A 17335-nucleotide genomic window follows, 5' to 3' on the forward strand; every position below is an offset into this window, starting at 1 on the left:
TGTACGGGGTCTGTCTGCTGCCCCAGGCCTTTCACCCTGCAGGGACTGCACCATGTCGAGGATGCAGCTGGTGCTGCTGGTGCTGGTGGTGGCCACCTGCGGAGAGCTTGGTGAGGGGCACGGGGCGAGGCCAGAGGGGACAAGGCCCTGGTGGGACAAAGGGAGTGGAGGAGAGCAGGGAGGCTGGGGAAACGCGAGTGGCCACGGTCAGATGCAAAGAGGGAAGGGAAGAGATGGAGGGGAGTGCAGGACAGGCACGGGGCGGAGGCACCGCACACACCACCCAACAAGCTGAGGAGGAGTGCGGGTGACGGGGAGCCCCCCCCAGGACTGAGACCAGCCAGGTGGGCTGGAGTCAGCAGCAAAGGCCTTGGGTACCAGCTGGGGAAATGCATTTCATCGGGGGCCGTGGGCACCTGGGAAGTGCTGTCATCTGGGGAGGGCTTGGTCAGAACCGTACTCCTGGTTCTGGGCCATGGTTCAGGGGCAGGGTGTGGGGGCAGGTCTCAGGGGGTGCCTTGGGGAGACCAGGGATGCACTAGGGGTGGGAGGATGGCAGGCGATGGAGATGAGGGAAGCAAACCCAGGCATATCGGGGGACCTGACTTGGGGTCTGAGAGGACAGCTGGGGGAGACGGGGAGGGGCCAGGGACGCTATCCCGGTGCCCGCTGGAGGGGCAGGTACACTTGGATCTCTAATGGGGCCAGTGGGGCTGCCCCTCAGGCAAGGCTCACCTGGCCCCATTGCAGCCCCCACGCCCAACCAGAAAAGGAGCTGGGTTGAATGGGCTCCAGCCAGATGGTTCTGCCCATTTCCCAGAGGGGGAAACGAAGGCCAACCCAAGAGACACTGTGACACTCAGTGGGAGTGGATGTGCCTGTGGCCTCACCGTGCAAGTGGGCTGCTTGAGCCAGTTGAGCCCGACTTGGGCACCCATAGTGAGGGTGGGGTGCTGGGGCAGAGGGAAGAGGAGCAGCCTGTGGCCCTCGTCCCTCCCAGCCTGCACCCCGACCCACCCGAGTCCTGCTGGGCGGTGGCTCTCCTCGCCTCCTTTGTGAGGCTGGCCCCTGTGGGTACACAGGCCCAGCCCAGCCTGCCCGGACCCCCACATGCCTCCTTGCCTGACCCTTAATCTGCACCGCAGCCCTTTGGGTTCTGCACTTTGCTGATGAGGACACCGAGCGGGTGACCTGTCACCCTGAGGCCCTCCCCACCCCTGCAGGGCCTTTTAGTGCAGGCACACCAGTACGTTGGTCTCCTTGTGCCTTCCTGACATTTCCAAAGCTGCTTCATCCCCACCTTGGCCCAGCAGGCTGAGCTCACCTCCCCCAGGGCACACTCTGCCTCAGGACTCTGGGACCCCAGCTCGCTGCTCCTGAATCTTCCCAGAGGTTTGGTCAGTGGGCAGCTGGACCCTGGGTGGTGCTGTGGCCCTCCAACCTGAGCCTCCAGGACAGAGGGCTTGGGAGGGGCAGGGCCTGCCTGACCCATCCCTTGTCACTTCTTGTCCAGCGGTGGCCCTGAGATGCTACAACTGTCAAGAACCCACCAGTGTGTCCAGCTGTGTCAACATCAGCACCTGCAAGGCCAACGAAACCATGTGCAAGACCACACTCTACTCCCTGGAGTTAGGTCAGCAGGCACTGGGCTGGGCAGGGCTGGGTCCCAGGGTCAGCGTTGCTCCCAGTCCAGTCACCACTGGCCAGCTCGGCCCCATCCAGCGAGGAATTCCTGTGCAAGGCCCGTGTCTCCCTGTGCATAGTAGGCACTCAGCCAATGGTGGTGGAAGCAAGAGGAGGGGCTGGGTCATGGAGGGGTGAGACAGGGTGGCAACCCCAGAGTGGGTCCTGTACAAGGTGGCCACCGGGGCAGGGCTTCAGGCCTGCAGGACGGACTGCCCGGCCTGCCCTGACTGGTCCTCCCGTGCCCCGCAGTGTACCCCTTCCTGGGGGACTCCACGGTGACCAGGTCCTGCTCCAGCAAGTGTGTGCCCTCGGACGTGGATGGCATCGGCCTGACCCACCCTGTGTCCTGCTGCAACACTGACCTGTGCAACGTGGACGGGGCGCCCACCCTGGGCAGCCCCCGCCTGGCCTTTGCCCTCCTGCTCATCCCCCTCTGGAGCCTCGGACTCTAGAGAACCCCCACCCCAGGCAGCCCAGCCTGAGCCCCTTGAAGAAGCACTACCCAGCCACCTGCACCGTGCCTCCTGGGTTTCCTTTCTGGGTGGAGACCTGCCCCCTGGGGCAGGCGGTGGGTTAGGGGGGGTGGGGGGAAGGGGCTCCTTCTGCATCTCTGGCCCCTCAGCCAGGCCTGTGTCCCCCTTGGCCCCTTTCTCAGCCCCTCCGTGCCTGGTCTGCCTCTGCCCAGCCCATGGCCTCCTGCGCTCTCTCTGGAGCTCTCTCTCTCCCTGCCCACATTACTGTCCCTGTCTGTCTCTCCCCCACCTCCCTGTGATGTGGTCATTGGGGACAGTCCCTAGGCTGGGACACCCACCAAACCACACAGGTCTCTGCCCTCCAGGCCCTGGGGGTTATAGGGACCTGACTGGGCCGGGCAGGTGTGGTTTCCTGGAGGAGGGGGCTCAAGGATCGGGCCTTGAACCATGGAGAGATTGGCTAGGCAGAGGAGGGCAGGCCAGCCAGGCAGATGGAAGGGCCAGGAGGGCCAAGAGTGGCCTGGGATCTGGGATCACTCCATGAAGCACCCCAAGGCCCACTCCCCCAGCCCCTGGGCAGGGCCTCACCCTGATGTCAGGCGTGTGGCGACGTGGTCCCCCCGTGTCGTGTGGCAAAGGGTGCTGCGAGGAGGAGGCCAGCAGGCTGGAGTCCCTAAGTGTCCTCCGCCTGCTTTCTCCAGGCTCACCCAGAAAGTCCACCTGGGCCCTGCTCTCCACAGGTCCCACTCCTTGTGCCCGGGGCAGAGGAGACGTTCACCTCACCTTGGCCTTGGGCCGGCACCAAATCCTCCAGACGCTCTCCCCAGAGTCACCTGCTCGACGGGCCTCATGCCCAAAGGGCTGCCTGAGCCTACAACTGGGTTGAGAGTCGCCGTGCATGCGCGTGCACACACACGTGGTCCTATAAATACACAGCAAGGGGCCTGGGCACTTGAGGAAGGATGAGACCTGGCCTTCCCACCCAGCGCTGGCCCCTTCCCAGGGCCTCCTGAGAGAGGAGAGCGAGGGGAAGGGGAGGGCAGGAGCTGGGCCCCAGCCTGACCAGAGGGGGATGAGATCACTTGGCAGGGGCCCCTCATTCCCCCTGGGACCTGCCCCTCCTCTCTGCCCCTCCCTGCCCTGGCAGCCTCTCCTGGGCCCCTGGGTGAGTCAGCCTCCAGGTTCTGGGAGGCGGGGCCCAGTGCCCAGCATCTCCAGCCAAGCTGACATGGGACTGGAGAGCCTGCCTTCCAGCACGGCAGGGTGCCCTGCAGCCTACAACCCTGAGACCAGAAAGCCCCCTGCCCCTCAGCCATCACCCCCTTCATGGACTTCCTGCTCTCGGATGGAGGGAGGCAGCAGCCAGGACCTGAAGCAGGTCGGTCCTGTGGTGAGGGACTCATGGTCAGGCACTACTGAGGGACGCCCCATGCCCATGAGGGAAGAGGAGACCAATGGTCTAGAAGGCTCCCTGTCCCTGGGATCCCAGGAACTCCAGCCCTCTGCTTCCTGTGGGTAAGGCCTGCAGCCCAAGGGCCTCTGTGGTCCTGAGCCAGGGGGTCAGGACCACACAGCCCAACGACCTCAGCACCGGCCCTTGAGCACACGCATGTGTCCAGCACAGACTGACTACACAGCTTGGCCACCATCCACCTGGACAGCTCCCTGAGGCAGACCAAGGGCAGACTCCCAGAAAGGCAGGTGATTGGGAGGCCAGGAATGTTCAAGAGCTGTCTTGGATGTCACCATCCAGGGCTGTGACGCTGAGCTCTGACTGTCAAGGGGGAGACGCTGTCCTCACTCCTCCATCACACCTCTCACTTAGCTTTCTTGTGTCTCCCACAAAAGCAAGGAGAGTGGTGGGGTCACTTGGCCTTCGAGCCTGAGTTGAGACTCAACACACACACACACAGCCCAAGAGACAAACATGGGAAGGCTGTGTGCCCCCTCCTGGCCACTACCCCCACCAGGAGCACCTTCCCTGCCATCCCCTACCTCCGGGCTACTGTGCTCCTTCAAAGCCAGGGCAAGGGCCCTTTCCAGGCAGCCTTCCCTGGCGGCACATGGTTGTCCCTCATCTTTGCACCCAGATCTGCTTCTTGGCACACCCACCCCACCGCTGCTCACGTCCGCCTCTACTGTGACCTCCATGTGCTAGTTTTCACAGCTGCCCTCTTGGGTGGATGATCCTCTGCCTGGTTTACAGATGAAAGAAAGGGAGATCAGAGTGGCTTATGAGCAGATCCTGTCACACAGGAGGTCAGAGGAGCCAGGACCCACTCAGTTGATCAGGCTCCAGACTGGGCACTCCCTGGCTCCTCTTGAAAGGTCCTGGCACGTTCACGGATCAAGCCCCGGGGAGGGGCCTTCCCTGTGGCTGCCTGTGCCCACACCTGCCATGGGTGGCCTCATTGTTTGATTTGCAGTTACCACAGTCTCTCCCTTTGCAAACGACAGCTTCCCTTTTTCCCCTAGCAACCCTCCCTCAGTCTCATACAATTTGTCTCAGCCCACAAGGCCAGGTCACTTCTGCCCTCACAATTGCCCTGGGTCCCTGGTCCCATCCTGCGAACAGGGAACCAAAGTCTGAAGGGACAAGGGAGTCACCCCAAGGCCACACATGGAGACAGCAGCAAAGCCAAGAGTAAAACCCATACCTCCTGGGTGCCAGCCCCAAGCTCCTCCCAGCACGTCATGTGCCCCCAGATTCAGGTGTGACTCTCTACCCTGAAGCAGGGTCCACCCAGCTGCCCTCCACACAGCACAGCACACACCCAGCCTGCCACATGTTCACACCCTTTCATCCACCACCCACCCATCCACTCTTCTTCCATCCACTCATCCAGTCTCTTCCACCTTTCCCACCAGCCATGCCTTCATTCATGCATTCTCCATCCATTCACTCCTCTCTCCACCCACCCATTCTCTCTAACATCATCTATGCACCCATCAACCCATCTGTGTTTTCAACCATCCCTCCCTCCATCCATCCACTCCCCAACCAATCCAACCATCCATCCATTGGTCCACCTGTCCATCTGTTCATCCATTCATCCTCTCATCCACCCATCGATGCATCCTTTCATCCATCCATCCATGCATCCCCTAACCCACCCATCTGTCCATCCACACAACCAGCCATTAAGCCCTCAGAGGACAGAGAAACCAGACAGGCTGGGATACCAAGGGCTCTGGATAAGGGGTACCTGAAGTGGACCTGACAGCATGGGGGACACTTGAGGCTGGGATGGGAGACCACAGAGGGCGTCCACTGAGAGGCGGCGCACAAGCAAAGGTGTGAGCACGGGAGAGTGAGTGGTGGGAGGGCAGCAGTGAGGAAGGCCTGAGGAGAATGTCAGGCCAGGAGGCGGGGGGTAGGCAGAGTCCTGTTGTCTGGGGCCTAAAACCAGGAAGCTCGGCTTGGTCTAAAGGCCATTTGTGGGGAAGGGCAGTGATGAGGGGGCTAGTCCAGGGCCCACACCCATCAGCCCAAGAGACGGGCCCACACTGCCCCCAGCCCTCCCCAGGCACTCCCCCTCCTCTGTACCTGGCCTCTGCTCCGGTGAGCACCTGTCAGGTATATACCAGGTAGAGGGCGTCTTGGTGTGGAGGAGACCGGCCTTGGTCCCGCCTGGGTTTGAGATGGACCTGAGTCCAGGCCAGGGCCTGCCAAATGGGGCTGCACTTCCTGGGCAACCTCCCTGCTGGGCCAGAGCAGGCTGCAGGGAGCAGCACCGGGGGAACTCGAGTAACGAGGAGCCGAGGTCACCCGGGACCTGGGTCTCCAGGGTCTTCAAGATGGAGGTTGCCGTGGCCTGTGTGACCCCCAAGGGCAGAGCTCGGCGCTCAGCAGAGAGTAAGTCTGAGCTCAATGGGAAGAAGGGCCTTCTCCATCAGAGCTGTTCCAGGATGACACCGACATCAGGGGTGGGGGTAAGTTTCCCAGCACTGGAGGTATGCATGCAGAGGCAGAGCTTGGTGCTCAGACAGGGGTTCCCAGGGAGGGCTGTGCAGAGGGGTCCTGCTCCCCGAGGGCCTGCCCACCCATCAGCCTGCCAGCTGCCTCCCACTTCCACCCTGTGTCACCCTGACTCACAAGCCACTTCCACCGCCGCCAGGGAGCGGGGCCAAGGGTTGGAGAGTGATCCCCATAGGAGACCGGCCCCCTGTTCTGAGTCCCGTGGAACGGCGTCTCATAGGGCCGAGTGGCGGCGGCCCTTTGCAGCCTGGAGTGTGTGCTCTGGTGAGGGGGCAGGGCAGGGGGCTGGCGAGGGGCCTCACTTGGCCCACTCCTTGGTGGGTTCTGCATTATGGCCAGACTTCCAGAGAGCCCCTACTGGGCCCTGGATTTGGAGGCAAGGGGCCGGGGCCAGCGCCTCACCATGGGGACTGCACAAAGTGATGTCACAGCTCACAGACTCAGCTTCATCAGCAGAGCAACAGGTAGATCGCCTGCGGGCTCTCCAGGGTGCAGAGGGGCTGAGCAGGCAGGAGAAGCTTGGCTGCGGCCCCGTCCCAGGGGAAGGCAGGTGGACGGCTGCCTGCACCTGTGGGGCCTCTGCACTGCGCCGGCGTGGCCATAAGAGGGCGCCCGCCCCTTGCCCAGCGCTCCTTTCACCTGGGCACCCTCCCCTGCCCGGCCCCTCCACCACGAGCTCGCAAGGCAGCCTGACCCCATGGGGCCCGCAAAGCCCCTGCCAGGTCTGTGGGCCTGAGAAGGCCTCCTGGCCCCGCACCCCCCCATGGAGCTGGGGAGACAGCAGGGGGGCCCAGGCGTGTGGGGCGGTGGCAGCTGCTCACTGCCTGGGGGCACGCGGGGCCTTAGGAGCAGGAGCTGGTGCCCGACCGCGGCCCCCACACCTGGGGAAGCCAGTGGGCCACGAAGAAATGCAGAAGGAAGGGAGATGCCCGCCAAAGGTCACCTGGCCCGTGCGGGTGGGCGAGAGCGGACGGCTGCTCTAAGCCCCACCGCGAGGTCAAAGGAGTGGGGTAGCGCGCTTCCAGTCGGCTGAAATCACCTAAAGGAGAGGCACAAGTGTGGACACCGCCACCGCCCCCAGGAGCCCAGGCCTCCCTGATGCCATCCCCACAGGCAGGCAGCAGGCGGGGAAGGCACATGGGGAGGTCTGTTTTGCCTGGGACTCGCCAGCCCAAGGGTTCTGCCCACCGTGCTGCCCCCGGGAGCTCCTGCCCCAGCCTCAGCTCCCTTGCAACCCCGCGTGGGCTGTAGTGCTCCCATTTGTAGATGGCCTGTTGTCCACCCGGCATCCTGTGGGACTCCTTGGTCTCCCTCATCGTCCTCCCATCAATGACAGTCAGAGATCAGCCACCAGGGCCTCTCCATCACTTGGTCCAGCTCCCTGGTCTTGCCCTGTACCTCCCCAGAACCGAGCCCCTGGGACCGTGGGAGGTGGGGCACCGCCCTCCTGCCTCAGTAGTCTGCTTAGCCAGCACCCACCAAGGGCCTCCCGGGCCTGGCACCCAGACACCCCACAGACACCATGGGGGCAGGGCTGGAGCACATTCCTGTGGCTGTCCACCTTGGGGAAGGGAAGGACAAGGAGGCCCAGAGAGGAGAACCAGCATCTGGCCTGAGTGTGGGCCAAAGCAGTCACTTGAACTCAACAGCAGCAGTCAGTCCATGGGATCAGAGTGGGTCCCACCAGAAGAACCGAGCAGACACACTTCCAAAACCCAGCCCCAACTCACTGACAGAGGGGCTAGCCCTGTCCCCAGCACCTGTGCCCCTCGACAGCAAAGAGCCTCTCCCCTCTGGCTGGCCGGTCCTCCCATCGTAAAGATACAGCGAGAGCCTCTCCCCCTGCTCCCCTCCCTGGCTGGGGTGTGTCTCTCATCAGTGGACAGAGAATTCCTGATGCCCTGGGGAACAGCTAGGTTCAGCCCAGACACCCTCGACCATCTTGAACACCCCGACACGTGCACATGCGCACACACAGGGATGCACACACATGCTGCTACACTCATGCCTAGTACAACCACTGGGGCCTCAGCACAACGAAAGACGTCAGCTGACCATACACAGGGACACTGATGCCTTTCCCCCATGCCCACAGCCTGGGGACCTGGGGGAGCCTTGGGGTTGCAGGCAGCACGAGTGCCCACACCCCCAGAGGACAGCTGGTGAGCCGGGGGCCACAGCAGCATCTCCAGCTGGTGCTGAGAAGGGCAGCTCAGGAGCCCTGTCCTGCCTCTCCAGCCTCCACCCTCCTCCTGGGTCCCAGCTGGCCACTCCGGATCACCTGTGTGCACACCATTTCCTGTCTGCAGTCCCTCGGGGGAACTTGCCTTCATCTGGCAACACTCAGCTCAGACACCTCCCAAGACCGCCCCAGCCCCTCCACTCCTGTTGTCCTGCCCTGCCCAGGCCCCATGGGACCTTTGCGAACACCTCTTAGATTAAGAGAAACAGAATTTTCGAGTGAGTGCCCAAGCGCCCCCCGAGTGCCAGCTGGCTCAGGGCAGGCATGAGGCCCGGCTCAGCGAGTCCCCGCGCCCTCAGGCCTGCCGGGGGGAGGCAGAGAGCCGAGGCTTCGGCCAGTCACCCTGGCTGCAAACCACTGACTTGCCATGCAACCATGGCCAGGCCACCTCACCTCTCCAGCCCTAACTCCCCATCACTGAATGCCTGCTGCAAATGCAACTGTGTCCAAGGGTCCATTCTCTCCCAGGCCCAGAGAGCAGGGCCCTCCTGGGCAGGTGGTCAGAGCATGGACACAGCCCACAGCCCCATCACTCACCCACTTCATGTCCCCATCCCAGTGTCTCACTTTCCTGCCCTCTTTGAGGGGCCTGCAGAACAGCCGGTAGGCTCACCTCAACCCAATAAGGTCCATCAACCTCTGACCCCACCTGCTACCCTCCACCCCACCCGGTGATCCCAGGAGCCTGGGGGCCCAGACCTCGAGCTGGCGGCACGACCTCCCAAGCCCCCCTGGAAGATCATGGGACTTGATCCTGGGAAGGAAGTAGAAGCTGGGGAGGGCGTCCATGGAGGAGGACAGCAAGGCTCCAGGGTTGGGGAGGAGGAGAGGGCCAGGAGCTGGATGAGGGTTTGAGCAACTCCTTTCTGGCCTTGGTCCTGTATTCTGTGGAACAGGGACAAGCCCAGCCCTACCAGCTTGGTCCCTAAGTTCACAGGAGCCTGACAAGCCTGGACAGCCCCCCATGCCAGAAGCATCCCAGCGAGCAGCCCACTGCCTCCCTGGGCGGCCAAGCTCCAGAAATGAGGACCTCCCCCAGCACACTCTCATGGAAGACCCTTTAATCCTGGGCTTTCTTTAAACAAAACAGAAACATTGCAGCTTTCCCATGGCGGCTATAAGGCAGGTGACAGCGTGGAGGGGCAGGTGAGAAATCGGGGTGTGGCTGTGCTCCCGGCTCCAGCCAGCGGTGGGGTTCCTGGACAGGGCAGCAAGGAAGTGGTTCTGGGCTCCAGCTGCTCTGGCCTGCCCCATGGGCGGCAGGGGCACAGGCAGGTGGGCACCCTGCCCAGAGCAGCTGCACACATGGGCAGGCAGCAACCCCACACCCAGGGCCCTGACCCCAGTGTCCCCAGGGAGCTAGGCTGGTGGCAGAGTCCTGGGCCAGGGCATGCCCCTGCTCTGCCCTCGGCACTCTCAGAGGCCCCAGACCAGTCCCTGCTTCTCTCCAGGCCTCCCTTTCCCCAGCTGGAAGGCGAGGGATTAGGCAGGAGCGGGTGGCCACGGCTGGTGTCCCCGCAGCCTGGTGACCCCATCAGGGAGCCCCGAGAGCCGCTGCCAGGACAGGCCCCCTTTGGGAGAGGAAGGAAAAAATCGACAGCAGGGCAGGGGGTCAGGCAAGGACAGCCCCAGTGGGACCACTGACGACTGAGGTGCTGGAGCTGCAGAGATGGCTGGACCCCATCCATAGCCACACAGTGAGACCCTATGGGGTGCAGACAGGCGAGGGCAGGGTATAGAGGGGGCCCAAGCAGAATCCCACTCCCTGCTCTGTTCCCCTCTCGGCAGCAGGCCCCGATTAGGACACCCCCAGCGACAGGAAGCTCACCAGCTCCACAGAAGCCCCTGCGCTGTCCGGCCAACCCTGGTCCTGGCACACTCTCTGGCTGCAAGTCTCAGCTGCAGGTCCTGCCCCCTCCCACCCCTGCTCCTGGGGAGCTCAGGAGGCCAGGCCTCCCTCCTGAGGGCCCTTTGGTCATTCGGCCTGGCCCCTGACCCCCCAGACTCCGCCCTGGGCCCACCCTGCCCTCGCCCACAGCCAGAGGGATCTGCCTTGAAGTGCTGCTTTGACCCTTCACAGCCCCTCGCGGGCCTGACTCAGGCCCCAGCCCTGCGCCCAGGACAGCTCTGGCCTCACACCTGCCGGGCGCCCCACACCAGCTCGGACTCTGGGCTCTGAGGCTCCAGGGGGCTCTAGCTGGTTCCTCCGCTCCAAGCACTCTCCAGACGTGGGTCCACGGAACCCTGGCTTCACCTCAGGGTGGGGCCGGGGCACCTCACCCACAGTTCACACACCAAGGGCCCTGGGCCTCCCACTTTGCCCATCGATTCCACTCTGAGGGCAGAGCTAGGTCGGAACACCTGGGTCGCCCTGTCCTGTGCCCAGCATGGGGTGAGGCACCGAGGGGCATCAATAATGGGGGTGGCGGGAGGGAGCCAAGTGGGTGAAGGGGGCTGGGCTGGTCACAAGTCCACTCCAGCTCAGAGAGAGCCCAGCCCGGCCAGCCTGATCTGCACTCTCTGCCTCCTGGCAGGCGGGGATGGCTGGGCAACTGCCCTCAGGTGGAAGCTGGCGGTCAGTGTGAGGTGGTCACTGGTCCTTGACCACATCGCTGAGCCCACTCTCAGCCCGGAGCAGCTGGCTGCTGGCCTCGTTGTAGGCGATCCAGTGCTGGAGGTCTTCCGGCAGTTCTGGGGACTCCACCTGCAGGGGAGAGGGGGGTGAGACGCCACAGGGAAAAGCAGGGGGTGCAGGGAGGGGCGCCCAGCCAGGCTGCTGCCTTCGCACCTGTGGGCCTCTGCTCAGGCTGTCCCCTCTGCCCGAAGACTACACATAGCTGCAGGTGTCCCCTCCTCCCCTTCCAAGGGCCCTCTCCTGCAGCCCTCCCAGGCCCCTCAGCCCGCACTTCCCCCAACCTAGCTCTCAAAACACCCCCGGCCTTTCTAAAGCCTGTCTCCCCCACAGGCCACGCCTGAGCCCTCCGTGTGGCCCAGAACCCAGGCCAAAACCTCTGAGGCCAGTGACTGGAGAGGGGTGACAGGAGATGGGAGACCCAGAGGAGTCAGAGGCCTGTGGAGTGGGGACAGAGCAGGGGTGGGGGGTGGATGCCAGGAAAGTGCTGGACAGGGGCTGGCCAAGAGCCTCACCCCATCTGTCTCTGTCTCCTGCACCAAGAGGAGCAGGATTTGACCTCTAGGTCAGCTCTGGGCCTGAGCACTGTGTTCCCACCCCCGCCCGCCCAGCCACACCAGCCACCTCCCTGCACGCTCGCCATCATTTCATGATGGAGTGGCAGGCCTGAGGGGTCAGAGGCCTTGCAGACGGGCTCTGGGAGTTCCCAGGGAAGAGGGGAGAGGCCTGGGCAAATGTCTACCCCCCTCGGGGCATCAGGGAGGCCAGGCAGGGGTGCTCGGAGCTGAAGCCCCAGTCTTCCCTGCTGACCGAGGCAGGGTCCCGTGGCAACTCTGGGCCCAGCCTCTGTTCAACGTCCGGGCCTGGCTCTTGGGAGCACTGTCCTCCCAGCTCGGCTGCAGTGACCAGATCCCAGACAGCTCCAGCCCAGCTCTCCCCTCACGGCCACACTACCCCACACAGTCTTCCAGCATGCAGATCCTGAGGCATTGCCCCAGCCTGCCCCAGGCTAAACCTGAGACTCCACCTGGGCCCCTCCTGACCCAGGGGCTCAGGCTGGAAACCTGGGCAAGTCCTGGCCACGCCCTGGCCCTCCCAACCGTGGCTGGGCGTCCTTGGGGTGTCCCTGCCAAACTGTGGTATCAGCCCGTTCACCTCTCCTGTGGACCTCATCCATCAGCCAGAGACCCTCCCAGCCCATGCATGACCGCATCGCACCCTCCCTTGCCGGAAAGCTGCCTTGGTTCCCCTCTCTTCCACCTTTGGTCCCAGCTCTCAGCCCATCGATTTAAAGCTTGGATGGCCACCCTCTTCCAGTCTCCTGACACACGAAGGGACAAGCAGAGCATCTCTGTCTCTATGGCTGGGGGGTGGGGGAGGGGGGTGGGAGATTTAGGCCCTTTGGGGGTGTTCCTGACTCGACAAAGACAGAAAATCAAGGAGCTGTGTCTGTAGCCTGCTGTGCAGCCTGGGGTGGTTCCCATTGCCTCTCTGAGCCTAAGTTCCTCCACCTCTGATATGGAGAAAATGCTGACTTCTCCTGATTAAGGTGAGGCTGCATCCCTTCTCTGCTCAGGGGGTGCCTGTCCGAGGCCAGAGAGGCAAGCCCTGGCTTTGGCATAGAGGCTGCAAGCAAGTTTTCAGGAACCCGCCTGTGGCAGGAGCCTACCCTGGCAACCATCGCTGCAGTGGTACCCTGGCTGTCCCCAGGGACCGGTTGCCATGCTGCAGTAGCCGGCTGGGCTGTGCTGTGCTGGGAGGAGCAGGCCCTGGAGAGGGACCTTGAGCGCCAGGTAGGCACCGTGGCTCTCTGCTCTCCAACTGGAAAGGCAGAAAGGCTTGCAGCTCTCCAGGGTGCAATCCCCAACTCCAAACCCAGGTGATAGTGACCTAGCCTCTCATCTCTAAGCTGTGTGAAAGGCATGGTCTCAGGTCCTTGAGAACTCCCAGCAACTTCCTGTCACTGACGCCCCCCCATCCTATGTTCAGAACTGGGGAGCAGAAAGGGTGGCTGCGCACTCCAAGCCACACAGCGGCACCAGGACTTAGACTACTGGGACGGGCCTGGTCTGGGCTTCCTGGAAAAGGTGGAGGGTAGGACACAGAGCCCTGAAGGGCTAGGGTAAGAAATGGCAAGAGGGGAGCATTCTAAATCCAGCCACGAAGAGCGGATTCGGGAGCCCTGAGAGCTCCCAGGAAGAACCGCAAAGCAAAGGGCTGGAGGGGTGCGCGGGGGGACAGGGGCACCCCCAAGAAGGCTTAGGCAGCCGAACTTTCCCAGAGGAGGGGCAGGGACCAGTCGTCTTCAGGGCCCCGTAGGGGCATGCATCCAGGGTGGGGGGCGCTCACCTTGCGCTTGCACAAGTGCTGCACGACACGCTCCGGCGAGGTGCCTAACACGTGCTGGCGGGAGCGCAGCAGCGCGCACACGAAGCCGTCACGCAGGCTGATGAAACGCGCCTCCAGGTAGAAGGCGCGGTCGTCCCAGCCCAACAGTCGGGTGCGCACCTCGAAAGCCTCCAGCAAGTGCAGCGAGCGGCGGTAACGCGCGCACGAGGCGGCCAGCACCGCGCGCGCCCCGAGCGCGCGCAGCGCCCCGAGCACGCCGCAGCGGGCCAGATGCGCGGCGCGCGCCACGTCGGCCTCGCGCAGGTAGCGAGCGTTGTTCATGTGCAGCAGCAAGTCCAAGTCCGAGGGCAGCACGCGGCCCGCGTAGCGCTGCTCGGCCAGCAGATCGCGGACGCGCGGCTGCAGCAGGCGCGCGCGCAGCACGGCGCACGGCACGCGTACCAGGTACCAGCCGTCCAGCAGCGCGAAGTAGGCGAGCGCCAGGGCCAGCAACGCCACGAGCAGCCCCAGCATCGCGGCGGCAGAGCCCGTGGCGCCGGTGCCAGCCGGTCCGCGCTGCGCTGCTGCCGGCGCCCAGCCCGCCCGCTTGGGAACCGGCGAGCGCCGTGCGGCCGGAGCGAACCACCTCGCTAGGCCGGCTGAGGGGCGGACGCGCCGAGGCCGCTGGCCCCCCAGGCTGGAGTCCCGCTCCCCACCACCGGCGCCCCCCGCGCCCGCAGTGGTGCGTCCCGCCACCACCGCCGGCACCGCCCTCGCGTTCCCCGGGGCGGGCTGGGCACAGGGCCGCGCGCCGAGCGCCACAGCGGCATCTGGCGGGCGCGCTCCGCGCTGCAGGCGCGGGAGCGTCCGGGGTCGTCCGCAGCGCCTCCCCCTCGCCCAGAGCTCAAGCTCCTCGCGTCTCTCCCGGGTCCTTGAGGACTCGGACTGGCCCCTGAGATTTGGCTCCTGATCTGAGCAGAGTCAAAGGCTCCAGCACTTCCCCGGCCCAGCCTGCGGGACTTTGCAAGAAAAATGGACACAGCCGGTCCCCAGCGGTGCTGCTTGGAGACTGGTGGAAACGGACCCCCCTCTGCTCCAGAACTTCCAGGGACTCCCTCTCTCCGCAGGGCGACGGCGCCAGTGCGCATGCAGCGGATTCAGGGCGCATCACAGTCTGGCCCTAATCCACCTTTTCAGTCCCAGCCTGTAACCTCATTACCCCTCCCCCAACATTCACCCTCACCCCCAAAGATCCTGATGACCTCAAGTTCATTCCCAAGCATTCCCACCCTTTGTCCCTTTAGAAATGGGAGTAAATAGAGTCCAGGATGGAGTGGGCGGAGTCGGGGTAGAGGTAAATGACTCAGCAGTGGATTTAAAGTGTCTTGCCTTAGGCACGCGGACGCCGGGCCAGTGGGCTGTCGCACACACTCGGTGTCCTGTCTCTCTTTTCTGCGAGGCCGGGGAGAGAAGGCCCGGCCAGCCCTCCCAGCCGGCCCTCAGGGCTCTCAAACGACAGCGTCTGCTGTGACCTGGGAGGCCGGCTCCTTAGGTCCGCTCTGGAGTCCTGGAAGGGCGGGTGTGAGGAGCTCCTGAGCCATCGCTGCGGGTCCGGTCAGCTCAGAGGACGCATCCGGCAGCAGTTGGACTGAGAAGCAGCCAGGCTCCAGTCCTGTCCACACTGGGCCTGGGTTCTGTTGGAGGGTTCTTGACCACCTTCTCAAAGGAGGAGCTCCTGGGGCAGCCCCACGCCACCGTCCCACGCTGGGGCTGGGCAGCCTCACATGCCTCCGGTCACCACGAGGGGCAGGAGCTGAGTTCTTTGCTTTTCTAGCTTTGCTTCTGGGGCCAGCAGCTCAGCAGCACAGGATCCTGAGTCCCTGGATCTGCTTAGACACTCTCAGGGATGGGGAGCTCATTCCCTATCAGGGCAGATCCAGATGCCCTAGGAAGTCCTGGCTGTAAAATGGCCTTCCCCACACATTGCTCACACTTGTCCCTATAATGCTCACCCTGTCCTGGCTCGGCTCTGAGAGTCTGTCCACAGCGTGGGGCATCCACCCTGCTCCCTTCTGAGCGTCTGCTTTCCAGGCTGGCCCCCAACACACACACACACACAACACATGCTGCTCCCTCTGTCAGAGGACCCTCCCTTCCCATCTTCCCCCTCCGTGACCCCCAGACCAGGCTAGATCCCTAGAGCCCTGGTCTCAGGGAGCTTTTACACAGGTGCGCCTACATAAGCAGGGAGTGCTGTCTCCCCGCTGGATCCTGAGGCCAGGGCCACGTCTGCCTCGTTGACGGCCAAATCCCAGGGCCAGTGCCATGTCCGGCACACAGCGGGCGCTCAAAACGCACGAATGTGCCCTTTCCGCCCCCTACCGTCCGGCCGCATCGGTCCCACACAACGGACGCGGGCATCTTGTGGGGGTCGTCAGTTTACTGGGGTACTGGAAGGAATTCGTGTCACACCAGGGCCTCCTAGGCGCGGGACCTGGAAGCCTCTCCCTCGGCCCTGGCTTGGAGTATCTGAGTCCGAGGAACCGCGCAGGGTGGAGGAGCTTCGGAGGGGTGCCCCAGGGGGTCCCCTTGGTTCCTCAAGGATTCTCGCGTGTGGGTAGCGCCGGGCGTCGCCGCCAGAGGCAAGCCCGCAGCCTGAGTTCTAACGGCCACCTCCTTGGTTCGAGGCTCCAGGGCGAGGAGGAGCGCGGGCTCAGAGCGCCGCCCAGAACAGAAGCTGAGGTGCGAGCAGGTTGAGCGCGGCGGGCGCCGGCCCCACCCCCAGCCCCAGCCCTGGCGTCATCCACGGCCCGGCACCTACCCCGCCCCGCTCCCGTCCCCGGGTTTCCTCCCCGGAACCGCCCCCATTTCCCCGTTCCTCGGCCCCCAGCTCCGCCCCCGTCCCCAGCAGCGCACCGCAAGGAACACCGCTGTTAGTGGCGGCAGCTCTGCGGGCGCTTCTGGCCTAGCCCGTCCCGGTTCGGGGGCTCGCACCGCGCCGCGCACGCCTCGGTCACCGTCGCGTTGCCTATGAAGGGATAGCCTGCGGGTGTGACAGAGCGGGGGTCTCGAGGGCACAGACCGGTTTGTCCGCGATGTGAGCTGGGGGGCCGGCCCATAGCAGACCTGAGCCTCAGGTCCATAAAAAGGGGGTGGTCGCCCTAAGAGATGGTGGCTCTGCCGCAGCTAGGGGGCGAGAACCTGGCGGCGCCTCAGTTTCCCCAGATGCACTCTGGGAGAGACTGAACCGATTGCTCCCTGAAGGTCAACAGCTGGAGCTCTTTACTGAGTGCTGACTGCCCAGGCCAGGGCTGTGGCAGGGCGTCCTTTCGGCGGTGAGGCAGGCTGTGTGCCTCACAGGCACATGGTGACATTCAGACAGCAGGCCACATGATGGACAGCAGTGGGGGGAAGGAGGGGGGCCCTGGAGTAGCGCAGAGCCAGGCCTGGGCACAGGAGGGCCAGTCACCTGGGGGCTGCCCCCACCCTCACAGCCTTTATGGGTGGGCCGATGGGATCCCAGCTCTGCTCCCTGCCACTGTGGGGACTTGAGCAAGAACTCTGAGCCTCTCCCAGGACTGGAGAGTGCCAAGAAGGGCCCCTTGGGGGCTGTCCCCCAGGACTCTGCCCCACCCCACCCAGAGACCCACAACTCCTTCCTGTCTGACTGGACTCCTTCTTGCTGCGGCTGGGTCCACTGTGGCTCAGAAGAGGTAGGAGGTGAGAAGGTTGCCCAAAGAGGAAGGTGGGCTCCCACCCCAGGGTGGGGTCTGGGGGTGGGGAAGAGAAGAGTCAGGGAGAGATGGGGGAGTGGAGAAAGAGACAGGAGGAGGAGCTGAAGCCCAGGACAAGGATGGAGCCTCCAGAGGCCAAGGAAGATTGAACCTCTCTTTCCCAGATGCCCCCCACTCCCCTGCCTTCAGAGGGTCAGACATGTCACCCGTCAGGCAGTTGCCCTGCCTCCACTCCCCGCTGCATCCCCAGCACTTACAGTG

The 17335-nt window shown here is 64.0% G+C and overlaps 2 protein-coding genes across 2 annotated transcripts; one reads left to right on the forward strand and one right to left on the reverse strand.

Annotated features, from left to right (window-relative positions):
- LOC124228291 (ly6/PLAUR domain-containing protein 2-like) lies at positions 1 to 2186 on the forward strand. Its single transcript, XM_046642707.1, has 3 exons — positions 1 to 110; positions 1514 to 1633; positions 1936 to 2186. Exons 1-3 carry the CDS (start codon positions 53 to 55, stop codon positions 2136 to 2138), a joined length of 381 nt encoding a protein of 126 aa, XP_046498663.1. The 5' UTR covers positions 1 to 52; the 3' UTR covers positions 2139 to 2186.
- A 7260-nt stretch (positions 2187 to 9446) lies between these two features.
- THEM6 (thioesterase superfamily member 6) lies at positions 9447 to 14158 on the reverse strand. The gene is made up of 2 exons (XM_046642371.1): positions 13362 to 14158; positions 9447 to 11084 (listed from the first exon to the last, which is right to left on the reverse strand). Exons 1-2 carry the CDS (start codon positions 13872 to 13874, stop codon positions 10971 to 10973), a joined length of 627 nt encoding a protein of 208 aa, XP_046498327.1. The 5' UTR covers positions 13875 to 14158; the 3' UTR covers positions 9447 to 10970.
- Positions 14159 to 17335: the final 3177 nt, after the last annotated feature.

Source organism: Equus quagga, chromosome 16 (genome assembly GCF_021613505.1).
Source record: "Equus quagga isolate Etosha38 chromosome 16, UCLA_HA_Equagga_1.0, whole genome shotgun sequence".
Lineage (NCBI taxonomy): Eukaryota > Metazoa > Chordata > Mammalia > Perissodactyla > Equidae > Equus > Equus quagga.